The sequence below is a fragment of the Macaca thibetana genome, chromosome 6 (genome assembly GCF_024542745.1).
Source record: "Macaca thibetana thibetana isolate TM-01 chromosome 6, ASM2454274v1, whole genome shotgun sequence".
NCBI classification, from domain to species: Eukaryota; Metazoa; Chordata; class Mammalia; order Primates; family Cercopithecidae; genus Macaca; species Macaca thibetana.
In genome coordinates this window covers 119,928,024-119,949,275 of record NC_065583.1, presented here as the reverse complement: position 1 = coordinate 119,949,275, position 21,252 = coordinate 119,928,024, and the positions used below count along the sequence as shown (strand labels likewise).

The 21,252-nt window shown below is 36.8% G+C and overlaps 1 protein-coding gene across 6 annotated transcripts in view; it reads right to left on the bottom strand.

Annotated features, from left to right (window-relative positions):
• Positions 1-21,252, bottom strand: part of PDE4D (phosphodiesterase 4D) — a 1,590,976-nt gene that overhangs the window by 1,037,937 nt on the left and 531,787 nt on the right. The window contains exon 3 of one of the 6 annotated variants that reach the window (XM_050794368.1): positions 3,816-3,888. The exons of the other annotated variants lie outside the window; for them this stretch is intronic. Coding sequence (XP_050650325.1) covers positions 3,816-3,827 — 12 coding nt within the window. The 5' untranslated portion in view covers positions 3,828-3,888. The remainder of the gene's footprint in view (positions 1-3,815; positions 3,889-21,252) is intronic. 6 annotated transcript variants of the gene reach the window in all.

Here is a 21,252-nt window from a genome sequence, read left to right as displayed (position 1 = left end):
GCTGTCTGCTAACTATGATATCCTAAAACTGAAACTGTGGCCTGAGAGCAGTCCTGTTCACTTAGCAACCTGTCAGGACTCATTCCCATCCATGTTCTCAGAGACAGGCTTGCCAAACTTGGTCCACAGCAGATTCTGAGAATGGCCCAATAACTTTGCTCCATTCCCACTTAGAGTTGGCTCAAGGTCAATCTTGTCCCCAGAGATGTATGCCCATCCAACTCCCTGGAGCAAAGTCCTCTCAGATGTGGACCCTGAAGCAGCAGTGACTTAGTTCCAGGATCTCTCATGTTGATCTGGGGATGGTTCTCCCTATCCATGGACATACTCAGTGAGCCAGGGGGAGTCCTTCAGAAATCCAGAGGGAACCACACCTATCTGCATACCTAATAACAGGTGTGCCATTGGTGGAAACAACTGTGAAGCCTGAAGTGAACCCTTGTTATAAAACAGTCCTACTGAACAATGTCTTGGAGACAATGCAGTTTGCCTAGGGACTAGACAAGATTTATGCCTGCTAAAGCCCCTGGTAATAGGCTTGCTAACTAGCCTCCAGTACAAAATCAGTAGCAGACACATGACCTAGCTCCAACTATAATTGTTTGTGATGGTAGAGGGAATTCCATCAGCCTAGAGACCCAAAAAGAGAAGGTTGTTAAAATGAGCCTGTAAAGAATGAAAGACTGTTTGCTTCTTCAAATTCACAGACACCAATGCAAGCCTACATGGATAACAAATAAATAATATGGCATAATATATTCAAAACGTTAAAAAAAAAAAAACCTGCCAAATAAGATTACTGTACCCTGCAAAGTTAGCCTTCAGAAATGGAGAGGTAAAGACATTTCCAGACAAACAAAAGCTGAGGATGTTCATTACCATAAGATCTGCCTTATAAGAAATACTAAAGTGATTCTTCAAGTTGAAATGAGAAGCTGCTAAATAACAACATAAATACATATATAACTATAAAACTCACTGGAAAAAGTAAATACATAATTGAATTCTGTATACTCGAATGTGGTAATGATGATGTATAAATTATTTCTAAATTTAGAATAAAAGTTAAAAGGTAAAATAATTAAAAATAAGCCGGGTGCGGTGGCTCATCCCTGTAATCTCAGCACTTTGGGAGGCCGAGGCAGGCGGATAACGAGGTCAGGAAATCGAGACCATCATGGCTAACACGGTGAAACCCCGTCTCTACTAAAAATGCAAAAAATTAGCTGGGAGTGGCGGCGGGCGCCTGTAGCCCCAGCTACTTGGGAGGCTGAGGCAGGAGAATGGTGTGAACCCGAGAGGCGGAGCTTGCAGCGAGCCGAGATCGCGCCATCGCACTCCAGCCTAGGAGAGACAGCAAGACTCCGTCTCAAAATAAATTAAATAAATAAATAAATAAATAAATAAATAAATAAATAAACAAACTATAGTTACCATAATTTGTTAATGGATACGCAATACAAAAAGATGCAAAGTGTGACATCAGTAGCAAAAAATGATGGGAGAAAGTAAAAGTGTAGAGTTTTTGTATGTGATTGAAATTAACTTGTCATCAGCTTAAAATAAAATATTATAATTATAAGGTGCTATAAGATGTTTTTTGAAAGTCCCATAGTGATCACAAAGGAAAAAAAAAAAAAAAAGAAAAAAACTCTACTAGATCCAGAAAAGACAAAAAGGTATCAAAGCATACCACTACAAAATATCAACAAATCACAAAAGAGAGCAACAACCAAAAAGAAAGCACAAGAACTACAAACCCATCAGAAGGCAATTTTTAAAATGGTAGTAATAACTCCTTACCTATAAATAATAACTAATCTTGGATATAAATGGATTAAATTATTCAATCAAAAGACACAAAGTGGCTGAATGAATTAAAAAAAAATCCAACAAAATGCTCTTATATTGAGACAATAAGAGACTCACTTAAGCCTTAAGGATACACATAGGATGAAAGCAAAGGGATTTTATGAGGTCAGCATTACCCTCAGACCAAAATCAGATAAGGACACTGTAAGAAAAAAAAAATTACCGGGCAGTATCCCTGGTGAACATAATTGCAAAAGTCCTAAACAAAATACTAGCAAACTGAATTCAACAACACATTAAAACTATCATTCACCATGATTAAGTGGAATTTATCCTAGATTTGCAAGTATGATCCAATATACATTTATTATATAAATCAATAAATGTAATATACCAAATGAACAGAATGAAGGATAAAGATCATATGATCTATAATCATCTCCATAGAGGCAGAAACAGTATTTGACAAAATCCAACATCCTTTCATGACAAAAACTCTCAACAAATTAGGAACAGAAGGAATGAACCTCATGACAAAAAATGCCACATTTGAGAAGTCCACCGCTAACATCACACTAAATGGTGGAAAACTGAAACCATCTTCTCTAAAATCTGAAACAAAACAAGAATGCTTACTCTTGCCACTTGTGTTCAACACAGTAATGAAAGCCCTAGCCAGAGCAATTAGGCAAGAAAAAGAAATAAAAGGAATCCAAATGACATCTTCCATATTAAAAAAAAAATAACTCTAAGGACTTCACCAAAAAACTGTCATAATTAAGAAAATAACTCAGCAAATTTATAGGATTCAAAATCAACATACAACAAGTAGTTGCATTTCTATATACTAATAATAAACTATCCATAAAATTTTAAAAATCCCATTTACAATAATATCTAAAAGGATAAAATACTTAGGAATGAATTTACCCAAGGAGGTGAAAGATCTCTGCACTTAAAGCTATAAGACATTAATGAAAATGAAAATATATCCCATATTTACGGATTGGAAGATTTAATATTGTTAAAATGTTCACATGGGATCTACATATTAAAAGCAATCCGTATCAAAATTTCAATGAAATTTTTCACAGAAATAGAGAAAACCATCCTAAAATTCATATGAAACCACAAAAGACCCTGCAGAGTCAAGGCAGTCTTAAGGAAGAAGAATGGCTGGGCATGGTGGCTCATGCCTGTAATCCCAGCACTTTGGGAGGCCTAGGTGGGTGGATCACGAGGTCAGGAGTTCAAGACCAGCCTGGCCAAGTTGGTGAAACCCTATCTCTACTAAAAATTCAAAAAATTAGCCGAACGTGGTGGCAGGTGCCTATAATCCCAGCTACTTACTAGGGAGGGTGAGGCAGAGAATTGCTTGAACCTGGGAGGCAGAGGTTGCAGTGAGCCAAGATTGTGCCACTGCACTCCAGCCTGGGGCAACAGAGTGAGACTCTGTCTCAAAAAAAAAAAAGACAACAAAGTTGGAAACGTCATACTCCCTGATTCCAAACTATATTACAAAGCTATAGTAATCAAAACAGTGTGTTACTGGCATCAAAACAGACATACAGAACAATGGAACAGAACAGATATCCCAGAAATAAACCCTGGGTATATAATCAATTAGTCTTTGACAAGGGCATGAATAATATGCAATGGGGACATAACAGTCTCTTCAATAAATGTTGCTGCAGAAACTGGATGTTCATATGCAAAAGAATGAAACTGTATCCATATTTTATTACATAAAATACAGAAACTCACTTAAAAGAAATTAAAACATTAAACCATAAAACTGGAAGAAAACGTGGGAAAGCTTCTTGACACCGGTCTTGGTGATGATTATTTGAATATGATACCAAAAGTGTAGGCAACAAAATAAAAAATAAATGGAACTACATCAGACTTAAAATCTCTTGCACAGCAAAGGAAACAATCAACAAAATGAAATATTTTCTACGTATGGATGAAAGAAAATATTTGGAAACCATACATAGTTTTACCTTGGTATCCATGGGGGATTGGTTCAACCTTTCCTACCCTCTGCAGAAACCAAAATCTTCAGATGCTCAAGTCCTGCATATAAAATAGCATAGTATTTGCATATAACCTACATGCATTCTCCTGTATGCTTTAAATCATCTCTAGATTATTTATAATACTAATACTATGTAAATACTATGTAAATAATTATACTATATTACTTTTTAATCTTATTATTTTTATTGTTTTCTTATTTTATTTTTTATCAAATATTTTTGATTCTCAGATAATTGAATCCCTGTATGCATAACTCACAGATACAAAGGCCTGAGTGTACCTGATATGTTCAAAATACACAATAAAACCCTACAACTCAATAGTAAACACTCCAATAACCCATTTTTAAAATAGGCAAAGGACTTGAATAGACATTTCTCCAAAGATGACATACAAATGACCAAAAGGTATATAAAATGGTCTTCACCATCATTAATCACCAGGGAAATGCACATCAAAACCACAATGAGGTATCTTCTCACACCCGTTAGGATGGTTATAAAAAGTGTTGGTGATGATGTGGAGAATAGGGAACACCTGTAGCACTGCTGGTGAAAACGTAAATTGGTACCTCCAGTATGGAAAACAGTATGAAGGTTCCTCAAAAAATTAAAAATAGAGATACCATATGGTCCAGAACTCTAATGTTTGGGTACATATCCAAAGGAAATGAAAGAAGCATGCTGAAGAGATATCTACATTGTCATGTTTCTTGCAGCATTATTGACAACAGCCAAGGTATGGAACCAACATAAGTGTCCATTGACAAATGAATTAATAGAGAAAATGTGGTATATATACAATGGAATATTATTCAACAGTAAAAAGAAAAAAAATCCTGCCATTTGAGAAAACATGGATAAACCTGGAGAACATTAAGCTAACTGAAATAAACCAGACACAGACAGACAAATGCTGTATGATCTTGCTTATATGTGTAATCTAAAATAGTTCAACTCATAGGTGGTTGCCAGAATCTGGGACATGGTGGAAATGGGGTAATGTTGGACACAGCATACTAACTTTCAGTTGTAAAACAAATACATTATGGGGACTTAATATTGCAGCTTGGTGACTATAGATAATAATACTGTATTGTTTAAGTTTGCTAAGAGAGTAAATATTAAGTATCCTTACCCCACACACACACACACATACACACATACACATACACATACATATACATATACATAGAATAAGGTAACCATTTATAGGGATGGATGCATTGATTAATTTGATTGTGGTAATCATTATACAATGTATACATATATCAAGTCATAACATGTCTACTTCAAATATATACAATTTTTATTTATTATTTATTATTTAATAAAGCTGGGGAACAAAATATGCTTATCCTCTCAAAATAATAAAACATTATTCATTTATCAAGCCTTTAACTAATAATTATAGAAAATTCAAGGGACAGGTTGAACAACATGATAGAGACACAATTAGCAAAATTGAACTTATGAGAAACTCTGTAAGATGTACGACCCAGTTTTTTTTTTTTAAAGGGCACAAGAGAAAGGATAGAAAGAGGAAATTTATAGTCTAAAAGAGAATTCAAACACATAATGATTTCGATCTGTTAACCTTACTTGCTACCATTTCATACCAAAAAACTAAATTTTTAATAAAATTATTTTTAAAATTAGCTAAATTTGATAATAAGAAATTATTAGGAAATTTGTTAGGAAAATTTACAAGCATCTTAATGTTTTTGAGGTAATTTTTAAAAGACTAGTTTTAGGTACACACTAAAGGACTTACAGATGAAGAAATATTGTGTATTGAATTTGTTTGAAAATAATTGTAGAGGAAGGAAATATGAGTAGGGGCACAGATGAAACAAGAACTGGTTGTATATAGAGAATTGTTAAAACTGTGTGATGAGTATTCAAGATGCGTTATATTAGGTTGGTGCAAAAGCAATTGTGTTTTTTGCCATTATTTTTAAATGGCAAATTTTTAAATTTAAAAATAATGGCAAAAAACACAATTGCTTTCGCACTAACCAATACTATTCTCTGTACTTTTGCATATATTTGAAATTTTCAACTATGTATTTTTAAGTACAAAAATGTATAATAATTTTCTCCTTTAGCTCACAGAAAGAGAAATAAGGTGCTGTGCAAAGAGGAGGTATCCCTGCAAGCAGAAGAGTCACCAAAATAAAACAGTGCTTGCATCACCATTTTACCTAAGGCTTGCTCTAAAACTAGGGTTAAGCAATATGTCCCCCATGCCCTATGAGAAGGCTGGGAAAACTAATTAAAACAAATCATAAATTGCTAAGTATTCCTCAGAGATAGACGCTTGTCTACTCAAAACATAATAATGATGACAATGATGATACAGGATGTTAAGCTTATGTGGCACCACTCTATAAAAGAAATTTCTCCCATTGTTCTGTGCTGTAAACATGATGATGCATAGGTCTAATCCAACCATTAAGTATCCACTAACCTTTTAACAATTAAGTGCTTCTTTTCTTTTTTCCTGAATCTATGCAGAAGAAAATGTTATCCCTCATAAAATAACATTTAACAAAAATCTATTACCATATCCAGCTTCAAATAAACGTAAGTTTCCCAGAATTTAATAAGCTAATGCTTTACATAGTTAGCATACAGCACCTCAGGACTGCATTTTAAATACATTCATTTCTAGAACTCAAATTCAGGGCTTTAGACTTTTTATTTTCCCTTCAAATTTATAAAGAAATTTTTCATCTTTCTTGATTTTAAAAATATTAAAATGCTAGACCTTCACAATAAAAGGTGCATAGAATTTTTACAAGCATTTAAAAACTATAGACTTAGCTATGTGTTCCTTTGCCACATGTTGGCCTCTGAACATTATTTTCTAGGTTAGTTATAGTATGATTTTTCAAAACGTCACCTTCAGTTACCACCGGAAGCAATGAAAACTGAAATCAGTTCTCAATGGTTTGATTTGTCATCATGGGTCTCCTTGAAGGATAGAATAGCAAAGCATGCCAAACCTCAAGGCAACATGTGTTTTGTAAGTTAAATTACAAATATCAGGGAATAAAAGTATATTTTCATCACACAGGAATGATTAACTGCTGCTTAGATGGCACAAAACGATTGAAAATGGAATAATCACTGTCATCACTATGGATATAAGATGTAAGATATAGTTAAATATCAGAAAAATCTTCAACTGTTGGATATTTTCATTTAAAAATCTAGCCAGTAATTTCCTGTCCATACCATAAATAAATAACTGGCAAACTGCTTTCTCAGTTTTGTTATCACACATACCTACTCTACTTTAACTTTACTATGTTTAATAGTTAATGTAAACTACGTAATCCCATTCTATGTCACTGTCTGATAGACTTTCAGAGTTGGCAGTGACTTTAAATGTCATCTACTTCAGTGTTTCCCTTGTTTCATGACCCTCTGCTTGTATTGTTAATTAATTTTTCCTACAGCACTGGCAAGTAGACCATGATTCTATGTTTGAATATCTCCAATTATGAAATCTACAAATATTTAATGAGCTCCTACTACATGGCAGGCACTGATTTAGGTGCTCTGATATAGCTGTAAACAAAATTGACAAAGATCTCTGCTCTCAAAGAGCATACATTCTAGCTGCTCCTGGAATGGAATTAACCACTCACAACCTGTTTTGCCACATTTATTCAGTTAAGAGTTGCTGAGTACAACCATTGTCAGAAACTCTTCTCGGTATTGATGAACAAAAGATGAATAAAACAGCAAGTCTCAAGTCACTATAAGATAGTTATTCTATATAGTTAATGGGAATAAGTTTTCTTATTATTAACACCAGTGTTTAACGTTTTGGGGACACAAAGATTGGGTCTAATTTCTCTGCCCTATTAAAGCCCTCCAGATATATTTGTATCTCTCCCACCCCAACCTTGTTTTACAGGCCATGAATTTCCCAGTCCTTTTTTTATCCCCCCAGTTGTTAGCACCCCGATTGCCATAGGCACCAGACATTTAAAGTAAATGAGTAAAGCGGTCTGAGAGGAGCGCAAACACAGGATCATACACCTTCACAGTAGCAAGAGTAAATCCCAGAAATCCATATTTAATGAGACATCTACTAATTTTGAAACATCTGCCACAAATTCAAATTTCTGAAAACCCCATATGGTCTATTTAGAACACATCTGAAGGCCATAAGTTTGGAACCACAGCTTTAGATATTCTTCATGTGATACAGTTTTGACTCATCTTTCAATGAGGATTACAAGTTTTAGGTGTACACTACTTCTCAATGTTCTTAAAGTGAATTGCCCTGGGTTGGGGTCATAGTTCTAGGTATGGGAGAAGCAACATAAATTTACAGCCAAATCATTACCTTTTCTATTCTAAACCCAGTTCTATTCATGAAACCCAAGAATTAATGAATATTTGGGGGGTGGGGAATAACGTCATATTATTGATTTATGCTTATGTAACTACCACCTAAACCTACAGTTGTTATTAAACTAGGTCTCACCTTAGCTCCTATTGCTCCTCAAACAACATTAGTTACTACTTCTCTCTGGTGTTTTAGACTTTTACATTTTCATTTTAGTGTTTTGTCTTATTATATTTACCTCTCCCCTTTAGTTGGTCAAGTAATTTTTGTATGCTGATTTTGTTAACAGCCGTATTAATGGTTCCTGCCATTTTTGTTTCATTTGTGGATTAGCTCCTTATGCCATTAATGCCACCCTCAAAATTAACAATGAAAATGGTGAATAGGAAATGTGAAAACCAAATCCTCCAGCCAGTTACTAGAGGTCTCTCTCTAAACATTGATTCATGAATAGAGGCATTCAGCTGTGACTCGCCTAACAGTATTGTCAACTGCCTTCCTACATCTTAAGCATAAGTTCATCATGGAAGGTTTTATCAAGCGTTGTTGAAATTCAGACAGACAGTGGGAACAGCACTCCTTGGATACACTGGTCTTATGGGAAAAGTAAGTTATTTAATTATATGCTTTACTATTAGTGACCTAATACAAACTCCAGGTGATCACCGCTTTCCTTTCGAAAGGCTCACAAGATTTTTTTTTTTAAAGATCCATTAAGAACTTTTCCCAAGATTAATCAATTGATTCATTCATCCATTCAATAATTATTTATCGAGCGCCTATATTAGGCATCGGAAATACAGTAGTGTGACAATGACAAAAATTCCTGCCTTCATAGAATTTCAGTGTAGGGGAAGAGAAAATAAACAATATAAACAAGTGAGCTATATAGAATGTTAGTGTCATGTGTTTAGGATATAAAAAGTGCTAAAGTAAAGAGAATGTGTTAAAATTAAAATCAGATCAAGTTAGAAATTTTTTTTAAAGTTTATTGAGCATACAAAAGGACAGTTTGCAAACCAGGGACCTCAAATCAAAAGTGGTAAAAAGCTCTGTTCACAGCATTTAAAATGCAGCTTATAAAGCGTAATTAAGGAACTATATCCGTCTTCACTGTGGTTGGCTATTATAAACTTATATTCCTTTTAGGACAAGTAAAACTGTTTAAGCTGATTTGTCTGCAGCTGATTGGTTTAATTTTACTGAGTCATTTTGACAAGGATGAAAAGCTCACATTTCCCATTTTGTTTATGGTTAGAGCTAGTATTTTGGGGAAAAGGGATAATTTAAATTTTGGCTACATGGTTAATGGCAGTTGGCCTTGGAGTATGTACATTGTGGCCTCTATTTTTTTTAAACAAAAGTCTATAGAATGGGGAGTAATTTTAGACAGGGATCCATGAGAAGCCTCTGTGAAAGTAACATTTGCAAAAAGAACTAAAAGAAATATGATTAATGTCCTACTCCCTAAGGATATAACTGGGGAGAATTCACTTTCCTCTTCTTCCTGAAAATTAGAATCATTCAATCCCATCTCTAATATACTGTTATGTATTTCCTCAAAGCCTCTGGCAAGTTATTTAACTTGTATATGTCTACTCATCTGTAGAACAGGTATGAAAATAGTGCCCACTGCATGCAGTAATTGTGAAGATTCAATGAGATAAGTACATAGTTTGCAACGTGCAAACACTTGCAAAGCACAATGTATTCTGAAACATGTTTCTCTAATGCAAAGAAGTTCATACAAAATTGATAAATTAGGGGTACATATCAATATACCATGGACACTTTGTGGATTCAGATGTGATTTTCCCCACCATATTATGTTTTTACATAGTGAAATCAGTCAAATGCAAATACACAAAAAAGTTTATCACTCCCCAGGGGTGGTATGTGGTACTGCACATGACGTCTCTGTACCCCTGATACTTCCTCTTGCCTCATTTTGGCCACGGGCTTTGTGTTCATAAAGTCTATTGCATGGATCACTCGATTCTTTGTGCATTTTGCTCTTGTCTTATGGTGAAATGTTGTATTTGTTTCAAATATTGTGATGCAGACTGAATATCTTCTACTATAGGATAGTTATCTAATGTGCAATTTTGAGATTATCTTTAGTTCTAAATCATTTTTACTTTATTCAATTTTATAGGTAGTAATGATTTTTTAAACCTCTGTAGTAAACACTAGTAAATCATTCAATTATTGGTATTATCTAAAATAAACTCAAACTAAAACCTCTTAAAAACATCTCAGTTACATCAACAACAGCAAAAAGTGTGTTCTGGATGGCACCAAGGCCATGCGTATGTGAGATGAAAATGAATTGTATCACTTCACAGGAGAAATTTATCTCAACTTGCACTGTTTCTCAAGAGAGGACTGATGCAAACACAGTGCTAATAAAGACGAGATTGTAATTCTGATTCCTTACCAGTCCCTGCTAGCTTCACTGAGGAAAACAGGTCTGCAAACACAAAAAGGCCCCATTAGTTCTAGCAATCACTTCGCAAAAGATGTCACTTTTTCATAGGGAATTTCAAACAAAAGAACATGGACAGCTCCTCCTAAGCGGTCAGCACTACTGAGAGTGAGAAACGGAGCTCCAGAAAGGGCATGTTCTGCTGATGGGTGGGTCAAACACCTATGCATAGATTCCTCATTTGAATATCTATGTGGCATGAGAGGAGAAGACAAGGTGCAGGATTTAGCCTGTGGCAGTAGTTTGCTGACACCTGTCCTAAACTGTTACTATATGAGAATAAATAATACTTGGCAAAAACAGAGAAGTCTGTTTAGAAATGACTGTTATTCATGAGTGCTGGGAAAAGGGACACACATTTGCAAAAGTTTTTGTAACAATGTTTACTTCTACGTATTTCTTAATTTTATGCCAAAGAGATCATATTACACAAAGTTTTTATTAAGCCCTGTCTTTTCCACTGATACTATATTGACATTAAAGACAGCAGTCTATGCATAGGTCCTTTTCTGCTGTTGTGCCACATGGTAGTTTGGTATTTGTAGCAGAGATGATGTGGCCCACAAAGCTGAAAATATTTACTACCAAGCCATTCACAGTAAAAGTATGCTGACCCTTGCTCTAGGACATAAAAAAGCATCAGAACAAAATATAGAGACACTGTTTCCCAATTAATAACTTGATCATCAAAAATCTTAATTATGGCAATTCTTAAAAAGTGGTTCTAATTGACAGTTATGTTCTCCTCAGATTCAGGGTCCACAAAGAAACCTGGTACTGGAGAAACAAAGGCTCTCATAGACATTAAAAATTCATTCTACATATTTAGATGCTATAGATCTTCAGGCTACTGACCGTGATTGCTACCAACCGAGACATCACCATGACAGTGGTGCATGAAAGTAGGACTCATATAAACTGGACTACAGGTAGAAATGCTGTGTGCTGACTCACTGCCAAGAATCTCAGAAAAGCTATAAAAATGAACAATACTATATAAAAAAAGTCAGATCTAAAAATTACTCCCTATCAATGCCTAAGATACATTCATAATTGAAATCTTTAAAAGAAATTAAATGAACTTCTTAATGGTTCTAATGATAAAGAAAAGAAGCTATCCTCCCCAACAAGAACTGCGTGAATGCATACTTCTTTTTCCTTTTAATGTATTGCTTTTGAATGCCGCTCTAAATTTCTCCTTTTTAATCAAGAAACTCTACTTCTCTTAAACATGACTTTAAATGATTTCATTTTATTCTATTCAGAATTTTCAATGGAAAAACGAAAGTACAATGTGACTTTATAAGATAGCATAAGCTTTCAGACTGAAATAATAATCAGCATGAGGAAAGATAAGATTTTCAGAATGATTCAGAAAAAATCCTGATTTCTGCAACTGAGACTTAGAGAGGAGCACTGGCAATTCTGATTTCCCTCTGAGTAGGAACACATTCAAGGAAGACAACTGCTATAACCAAAAAAACTGACTGTTCTACAGATGGAACAAAAGATGGTAGAGATAGCATCATTTTTTTGAACTGTGTGAGTACTACAAATGCCATCGACAACTTCATAGCCTGACAGTTTCTGTGTGGGAGTCCCTTTTTAGGAAAACATCATATTCTCAAGCAGTTAAAGATTAGATCATGGAAATAATTGAAGGAACAACCTGAATCCCATGAAAATTTAAAGGGGTTCTGATGCGTGTCGGGAGCTACCAATTTGCTCCCATCCTATTCTAACCAGATGTCTTTTTCCACCTGTGGCTCAAGATCTGCCCACACACTGTGACGAGGTTTTACTTTTGGCTATAATTATGTTTGGAGCCACTGATTTTTCTCTTGCCTTTGCACCCCATAGCTATTTGTTTCAACATATTGGGCATATCTAATTCTTGTTTTCCTGGATTTCTTGCCTATGTCCGATTTCTGCTCTCTGACTCCCGAAGTTTCTGTATCTGGTTTGGATTCATGAGTGCCCTGACTCTGCTTTTTTGGACCCCATATAATCCTGACTTATTTTCTGGCTCCAATCTTCACCATCACTGTGTATTCTCCTATAACTGTGATCCCTGATCTCAAACTTCCACCTCTCCCAAGGCCAACAGCTTTTGGCCAAGAACTAATGGTCTCCAACACTGACCTTTCTTTTCAACTTTTAACCTTTTTACCTTTAATCACCTTGAGCTATGCCTCACTGATTTCTGATTAAAACCTGGTCCTGATATGATAAAATCACAGTTAGTCCACTCAATATCTAACTGCCGGTCTGCCAAGTACACCATGAAAACACGGTAGCCATTGTTAAGTACCACTGTGAGTACCTCGTGTGTGTGCATGCATATGTGTGTACAGTTGTCACAAAGATCTAGGAACATCTGTGTCATGTTTTCTATTTTACAAGCAGCAAATAAGAATCCCAGAAGCACAGCAATTTGCCCTAAGTCATACTACTAATAAAAGGTAGAAGAAGATGACAAATTTATTTCTCTACAGCTACCAAACTATTCTCTGTGAGAGATTGTTATATGGGCGACCCATAATAAATGCTACCTCTTGGCACTCCCACTTCATGTAGTTTTGTGTCTGGCATTGGTGGGTTCTTGGTCTCACTGACTTCAAGAATGAAGCTGCGAACCCACTGGGAGGAACGGACAACTCCTAACGGGAGGAACAAACAATTCCAGACGCGCCGCCTTAAGAACTGTAACACTCACTGCCAAGGTCTGCAGCTTCACTCCTGAAGCCAGCGAGACCATGAATCCACCAGAAGGAATAAACTCCGAACACGTCCAAACATCAGAAGGACCAAACTCCGGAGACACCATCTTTAAGAATTGTAACACTCACCGTGAGGGTCCGCGGCTTCATTCTTGAAGTCAGTGAGACCAAGAACGCACCAATTCCAGACACAGTTTCTTCCATGTTGATCCTGGCCTTGCCATATGACTTGCTTTGGCACAGTAGAAAAATGATGCAAGCAAATGCTAGATAAGTGTTTACACATTGGGCAGGCCTGTTCCTTTAAAACACCTACCCTTGGAGTCAGCCTCCACATAAAAAGTCTGACCAGTCTGCAAGAGACCGACACCATCCTGGCCAACATGGTGAAACCTCATTTCCGCTAAAAAATAGAAAAATTAGCCGGGCGTGGTGATGGGCACCTGTAGTCCAAGCTACTCAGGAGGCTGAGGCAGGAGAATCGCTTGAACCCAGGAGGCGGAGGTTGCAGTGAGCTGAGATCACGCCACTGCACTCCAGCCTGGAGACAGAGCAAGAATCCGTTTTTAAAAAAAAAAGAAAAAAAGAAAAAGAAAAAGTCTGGCCAGTCTGAATCAGTCATCCTATTAGCAAGCCCAGGATGATTCCACACAGAGGCCATATGGAAAAGCTCAGAGGTGCCAGGTATGTGACTGAACCTTTCTTAGACCATCCAGCCCAGACCAGCTACTGACTAAATGCAGCCAAGTAAGTGACCTACCTAATCAATACCACATGGAGCAGAAGACATATTCAGGAAAATCCTACCCATCAGAAATAGGAAACTGTTATTTTAATCCACAAAGTCCAACTCAGGACTTGCTGGCTTAGAAAATGATATTATTTCTCATTCTCAGCCCCTCCAGATGGCAGAAGGTTTTCAGAGTAAAAAAATGGTCTCTGATCAAATCAAGTACTGCTAGTACAATGTGGCCTCAGGGTAAATATTAAGTCAAGAATGTGGTAGTAAGATACCTCTTAAAACCCTTGTAAGTTCCACTCTGCTAGGAGACAAGCGTGATTAAACTCTTAAAAATGTTACTGCACAGGATTCTGACTCTCAGTCTAAAGTAGAAAAGTGTCTGTCTTAAAGAGACTTGGGGAAATAGCTTTCGCCCAATGGAATGAAATATAATTGGATATATTAGAAAATTACAAAGTTTTAAAAGAAGTTGTACCACCTTGGAAGAAAAGGGAGAGTGACAGGACAAAATGAAAAGAAGATTTTAGGCCTCCAAACCTTTAATGGAATAAATAGGCTCAGAAAGTGACTCCGTTTGCAAATGAGAGACATTTCTTACAGAAAAGGAAGGTTAACTTAGAGGAGAGAGTCAAGAGCCACTGAAAACAATGGAATAGAAATCCACATCCAGAGAACAGGATCCTTTTCAGGAAACCTAGATTTGAGGGAATTGGTAACATGTTCCCAGCTGGATCTCAGAATTTTTATGAAGCACCGATTGCTATGTGCCTCTCATTTCCCTTCCTTTGAATGGCTGACTTTATTGCTAGAGATACAACAATCCCTGTCTCATCAAAGTATGTTGCAGGGAAGGGAGATCATACAGAAGGTATCATTTTAGGTACAAGTCTCTAGATAAACAGGGAACATCTACTTTCTTTTCTTTTCTTTTTTTTTTTTTTTTTTTTTTTTTTTTTTTTTTTTGAGACGGAGTCTCACTCTGTCTCCCAGGCTGGAGTGCAGTGGCCCAATCTCGGCTCACTACAACCTCCGCCTTCCGGGTTCAAGTGATTCTCCTGCCTCAGCCTCCCGAGTAGCTGGGTCTACAGGTGTCTGCCACCACTCCCGGCTAATTTTTGTATTTTTAGTAGAGATGGAGTTTCACCATATTGGCCAGGCTTGTCTTGAACTCCTGACTTTGTGATCCGCCCGCCTTGGCCTCCCAAAGTGCTGGGATTACAGGCTTGAGCCACCGCGCCCGGCCGGGAACATCAACTTTAAATATATGTGATTTAGTCGATGTGATTTTGGACCTTGAAGCTGGATCCAGCACTGTAATGTGATGAGACTTTCCGAAAAGGGACAAGAAGTGCTGTGGCCAGAGGGAAGATTGTGATAGCTAGTCTCCAACTATTCCTCTCATCCCTGCCCACACATGCTATTCCTCACACCATGAAGTAGGTTGTAGTTTTCTTCCCCTTAGCTATGAGCTAGACCTGTGACTTTCTTTCACCAATAGAACGCAACAGTAATGATATCCTGGGACTCCTGAGCCCAGGTCTAACAGATCCACTTGCTCTCCATGGGAAGCCAGATGCTATGCTGTAAAGAAACCCAAGCTTCTTTGGGCTAAATGATGAGATACCACACAGAGAGTATGATGATTAACCTTATATGCCAGCTTGGCTAGTCCATGGTACTTGGATATTTGGTCAAACACATCTATGTTGCTGTGAAACTATTTTTTAGATGAGATTAATCAGTAGATGAGTAAAATAGAGTACCCTCCATAATGTGGATGGGCCTCATTTAAAGAATTGAAGGCCTTAAGAAACAAAAACAACAACAATAACAACAACTGATATTCTCAAAGGAAGAGGGAAATCTCCCAGTTGACAGCCTTCGGATTTGAGTTGCAAAATCCACTCCTTGGGTCCTCAGTCTGCTGGACCATCCTGCATGTTTTGGACTCACCAACCTCCATGACCAAATGAACCAATTCTTAAAATAACCTCTGTTCTCTCTCTCTCTCTGTCTCTCTCTGTCTCTCTCTCTCTGTGTATGTATGTGTATACATACATATATGTACACGTACACACAGGCATACCTCAAAGATATTGCAGGTGCAGTTTCAGATCACTGCAAAAAAGCAAATATCATAATATAATAACTCACGAGTTTTTTTGTTTCCCAGTGAATATAAAAGTTATGTCTACATTGCACTGTCCTGTAGTCTATTAAGTGTGTAATGGAATTGTGTCTAAAAAGTGTACATACCTTAGTTAAAAATACTTTATACTAGAAAATGCTAACAATCACCTGAGTCTTCAGCAACTTGTGCTCTTTTTGCTGACAGAGGGTCTTGCCTAAATGGTGGTAACTGATGACTGATCAGGGTGGTGGTTGTGAAGTTTTGGGTGGCTATGCCAATTTCTTAAAATAATACCACAATGAAGTTTGCCACATTCATTGACTCTTCGTTTAATGAAAGATTTCTCTGTAGCATGTGATGCTGTTCGATAACATTTTTCCCAAAGTATATCTTCTTTCAAAATTGAGGTCAATTCCCTCAAACACTGCCACTGCTTTATCAAGTAAGTTTATGTTATATTCTAAAACCTTTGCTGTTATTTCAACAATGTTCACAGCGTCTTCATCAGATGTAGAATCCATCTCAAGAAATCAATTTCTTGGCTCCCATAAGAAGTAGCTCCTCATCCCTTCAAGTTTTATCATGAATTGCAGCAATTCAGCAACATCTGCAGTTACTTCTTCTACTGAAACCTTGAAACTTTCAAAGTCATCATGAGGGTTAGCATCAACTTCTTCCAAATGCCGGTAAATGTTGGTATCTTGACCTTCTCCTGTGAGTCACAAATGTTCTTAATTGTATCTAGAGTAGTAAATCCTTTCCAGAAGTTTTAAAATTTACTTTGCCCAGATCCTTTACAGAAATCACTATCTATAGCAGCTAAAACTGTATGCAATGTGTTTCTTAAATAGTAAGACTTGAAAATAAAAATGACTCCTAGATCCATGGATTGCAGAATGAATGTTGTTTTGGCAGGCATGAAAGAAACATTAATCTTCTTGTACACCTTCATCAGAGTTCTCTAGTGATCAGGTGCATTGTCAATGAGCAGTAATATTTTGAAAGAAATATCTTTTTCCTAAGCAGTAGGACTTAATAGTGGGCTTAAAATATTCAGTATATCATGCTGTAGACAGAAATACTGTCATCCAGGCTTTGTTGTTCCACTTATAGAGCACAAAGAGAGTAGATTTAGCATAATTACTTTAATTTAATTTAATTTAAGTTGTGGGATACACGTGCAGGACATGCAGGTTTGTCACATAGATAAATGTGTGTCATGGTGGTTTGTTGCACCTATCAACCCATTACCTAGATCTTAAGCCCCACATGCATTAGCTATTTATCCTGATGCTCTCCCTCCCCCAGCAACCCCCAAACAGGCCCCAGTGTGTGTTGTTCCCCTCCCTGTGTCCATGTGTTCTCATTGTTCAGCTTCCACTTATAAGGGAGAACATGTGGTGTTTGGTTTTCTGTTCCTGTGTTAGTTTGCTGAGAATAATGGCTTCCAGCTCTGTCCATTTCCCTGCAAAGAACATAATCTTATTCTTTTTTATGACTGCATAGTGTTCCATGGTGTATATGTACCATATTTTCTTTATCCAGTCTATCATTGGTGGGCATTTGGGTTGATTCCATGTCTTTGCTATTGTGAACAGTGCTGCAATGAACATACGTGTGCATGTGTCTTTATAACAGAATGATTTATATTCCTTGGGATTGCTGGGTCAAATGGTATTTCTGGTTCTAGGTCTTTGAGGACTTGCCACACTGTCTTCCACAATGGTTGAACTAATTTACATTCCCACCAACAGTGTAGCTCCTATTTCTCCACATCCTCACCAGTATCTGTTGTTTCTTGACCTTTTAATAATCACAATTCTGACCCACATGAGATGGTATCTCATTGTGGTTCTGATTTGCATTTCTCTAATGATCAATGATGTTGAGCTTTTTCTCATGTGACATATATGTCTTCTTTTGAGAAGTGTCTGTTCATGTCCATCAGATTAACAGCAGGCCTTTCAGAAGAAATCCTGCAATCTAGAAGAGATTGGGGGCCAAGATTCAACATTCTTAAAAAAAAAAAAAAAGAATTTCAAACCCAGAATTTCAAACCAGCCAAACTAAGCTTCATAAGCAAAGGAGAAATAAAATCCTTTTTAAACAAGCAAATGATGAGGGAATTAGTCACCACCAGGCCTGCCTTGCAAGAACTCCTGAAGGTAGCACTATATATATAAAGGAGAAACCATTACAAACCGCTGCAAAACCATACCAAAATATAAAGACCACGGACACTATGTAGTAAACTGCATCAACAAGTCTGCAAAATAACCAGCTAGCATCATGATGACAGGATCAAATTTACACATAACAATATTAACTTTAACTGTAAATGGGTTAAATGCCCCAATTAAAAGACACAGAATGGCAAGCTGGATAAAGAATCAAGACACATCAGTGTGCTGTATTCAAGGGACTCATCTAATGTGCTAAGATACACATAGGCTCAAAATAAAGGGATGGAGGATAATTTACCAAGCAAATAGAAAGCGGAAAAAAAGCTGGGGTTGTAATTCTAGTATCTGACAAAACAGACTTTAAACCAACAAAGATCAAAAGAGACAAAGAAGGACATTACATAATGGTAAAGGGATTAATTCAACAAGAAGAGCTAATTATCCTAAATATATATGCACCCAATACATGAGCAGTCAGATTCATAGAACAAGTTCTTAGAGAACTACCAAGAGATTTATACACAATAATAGTGGTAGACTTAAACACCCCACTGTCAATATTAGGCAGATAATCAAGACAGAAAATTAACAGGGATATTCAGGACTGAACTCAGCTCTAGGTCAAGTGAACCTGATAGGTATCTGCAGAACTCTCCATCCAAAAAGAATAGCATATACATTCTTCTTGGTGCCACATGCAACTTACTCTAAAATTAATCACATAATTGGAAGTAAAACACTCTTTGACAAATGGAAATGAACTGAAATCATAACAGTCTCTTAGATCACATCACAGTCAAATTGAAACTCAAGATTAAGAAACTCATTCAAAACCACACAACTACATGTAAATTGAACAATCTGCTCCTGAATAACTCCTGAGCAAATAATGAAATTAAGGCAGTAGTCAAGTTCTTTGAAACCAGTGTGCATAATTCTTAAGAGCCCTAGGATTTTTGAAATGCTAAATGAACACTGGCTTTAATTTAAAGTCGCCAGCTGCATTAGCCCTAAGAGTAGAGTCAACCTGTCCTTTGAAGCTAGGCACTGACTTCTCCACTCTAACTATGAAAGTCCTAGGTGACATCTCTTCCAATGTAAGACTGTTTCCTCTACACTGAAATCTGTTATTTAGTGTAGCCACTGTGATCAACGATATTAGCTAGGTCTGGATAACTTGATGCAGCTTCTACATCATTTGCTACTTCACCTTTTACTTTTAAGTTATGGAGATGGCTTCTCTCCTTTAAACCTCATGCACCAACCTCTCCTAGCATTCAACTTTTCTTCTTCAGCTTCCTCATCTCTCTCAGCCTTCATAGAAATAGAGTTTGGACCTTGCTTGAGATTAGGCTTTGGTTTAAGGGAATGTTGTGGCTGGTTTGAACCTTCTGTCCAGACCACTAAAACTTCATATGAGCAAAAAAATCTGGTTATTCGCTTTCTTACCATTCATATATTCACTGGGGTAGTATTTTTAATGTCCTTCAAGAACTTCTTTGCATTCACAACTTCGAGAATTTTTTTTTTTTCATTCACAACTTGGATAGCTGTTTGGCACAAGAGGCTTAGCTTTCAACCTATTTCAGCTTTCAACATGCCTTCCTCACTAAGATTAATCATTTCTAGCTTTTAATTTAAAGTAAAAGACCGAAAACTCTTGAACATGCAGAGGCCACTGTAGGATTATTAATTGACCTAATTTTACTATTGTTGTGTCTCAGAGAATAGGGGGGTTTGAGGGGAGAGAGAGAGAGATAATAAATGGGTGATCGGTGGAGCAGTCAGAAAACACACAATCTATCACTTGAGTTCACAATCTTATATGGGCATGGTTTTTGACACCCTAAAACAATTATAATAGTAACAACAAAGATCATTGGTCACATATAACACTGTAACAAATTAGTGATAATGAAAAAGTTTGAAATATTGTGAGAATTACCAAAATGAGACACAAAGTGAGAACATGCTGTGGAAAAATGGCATCAATACACTTGTTAGATGCAGAGTTGTCACAAACCTTCAATTGGTAAAAAATAAAATATCTGTCAAGCACCATAAAGCAAAACACAATAAAATGAGGCATGCCTCATTTGTATGTTTATGTATACACACATACACACACAAACATACAGGCTGTTATGTATACATATACACACACACAGCCTATTGGTTCTATTTCTCTAGAGAACACTACAACAGTGAAAGAAACAAAGAAAATATACAGAGGAGCCCTGAAGCACCACAGATGGGAGTGAAGGCTTCCTGCAATTTCCAGCCCAGACCAACCCAGCCCAGCCCAGCCCAGTCACCAGTTGAATGCAGCCAGGTTGATGTCACATGAAGAGAAGAATCACCAAGCCAATATCTGATCTGGCCTAACAAATTGTGAGGAAAAAATTAGTTATTTTTCTTAAGCCATTACATTAAGCCACAACACAGGGAAGTGAAACATCTTCCTTTCTTCCAGCCATCCTCCCTCCTATCTCTCTCCCATCCTAGACATAAGCTTAATCTTGTTTAGAGGGTTAGCTCTGAGGGCAGTGGAAGGTCAGCCTATAACTGGGAATTTGCCTACCTCCAATCAGTAAAGTCTGAAGTTTGTTCAAACCAATCATTTGGGATCATGTTTGCATTTGTTTGAAAATTTAGGGATTTTTAATAGCCAGCTATTTGTTCATCTTATAGCTGTAGCCTTCATTTAAGGTCTCTTTATAAAGATAGGAAAGGTGGCAAAATCCAGACAAAGGTACTCTAAGGGGAAAAGAAAA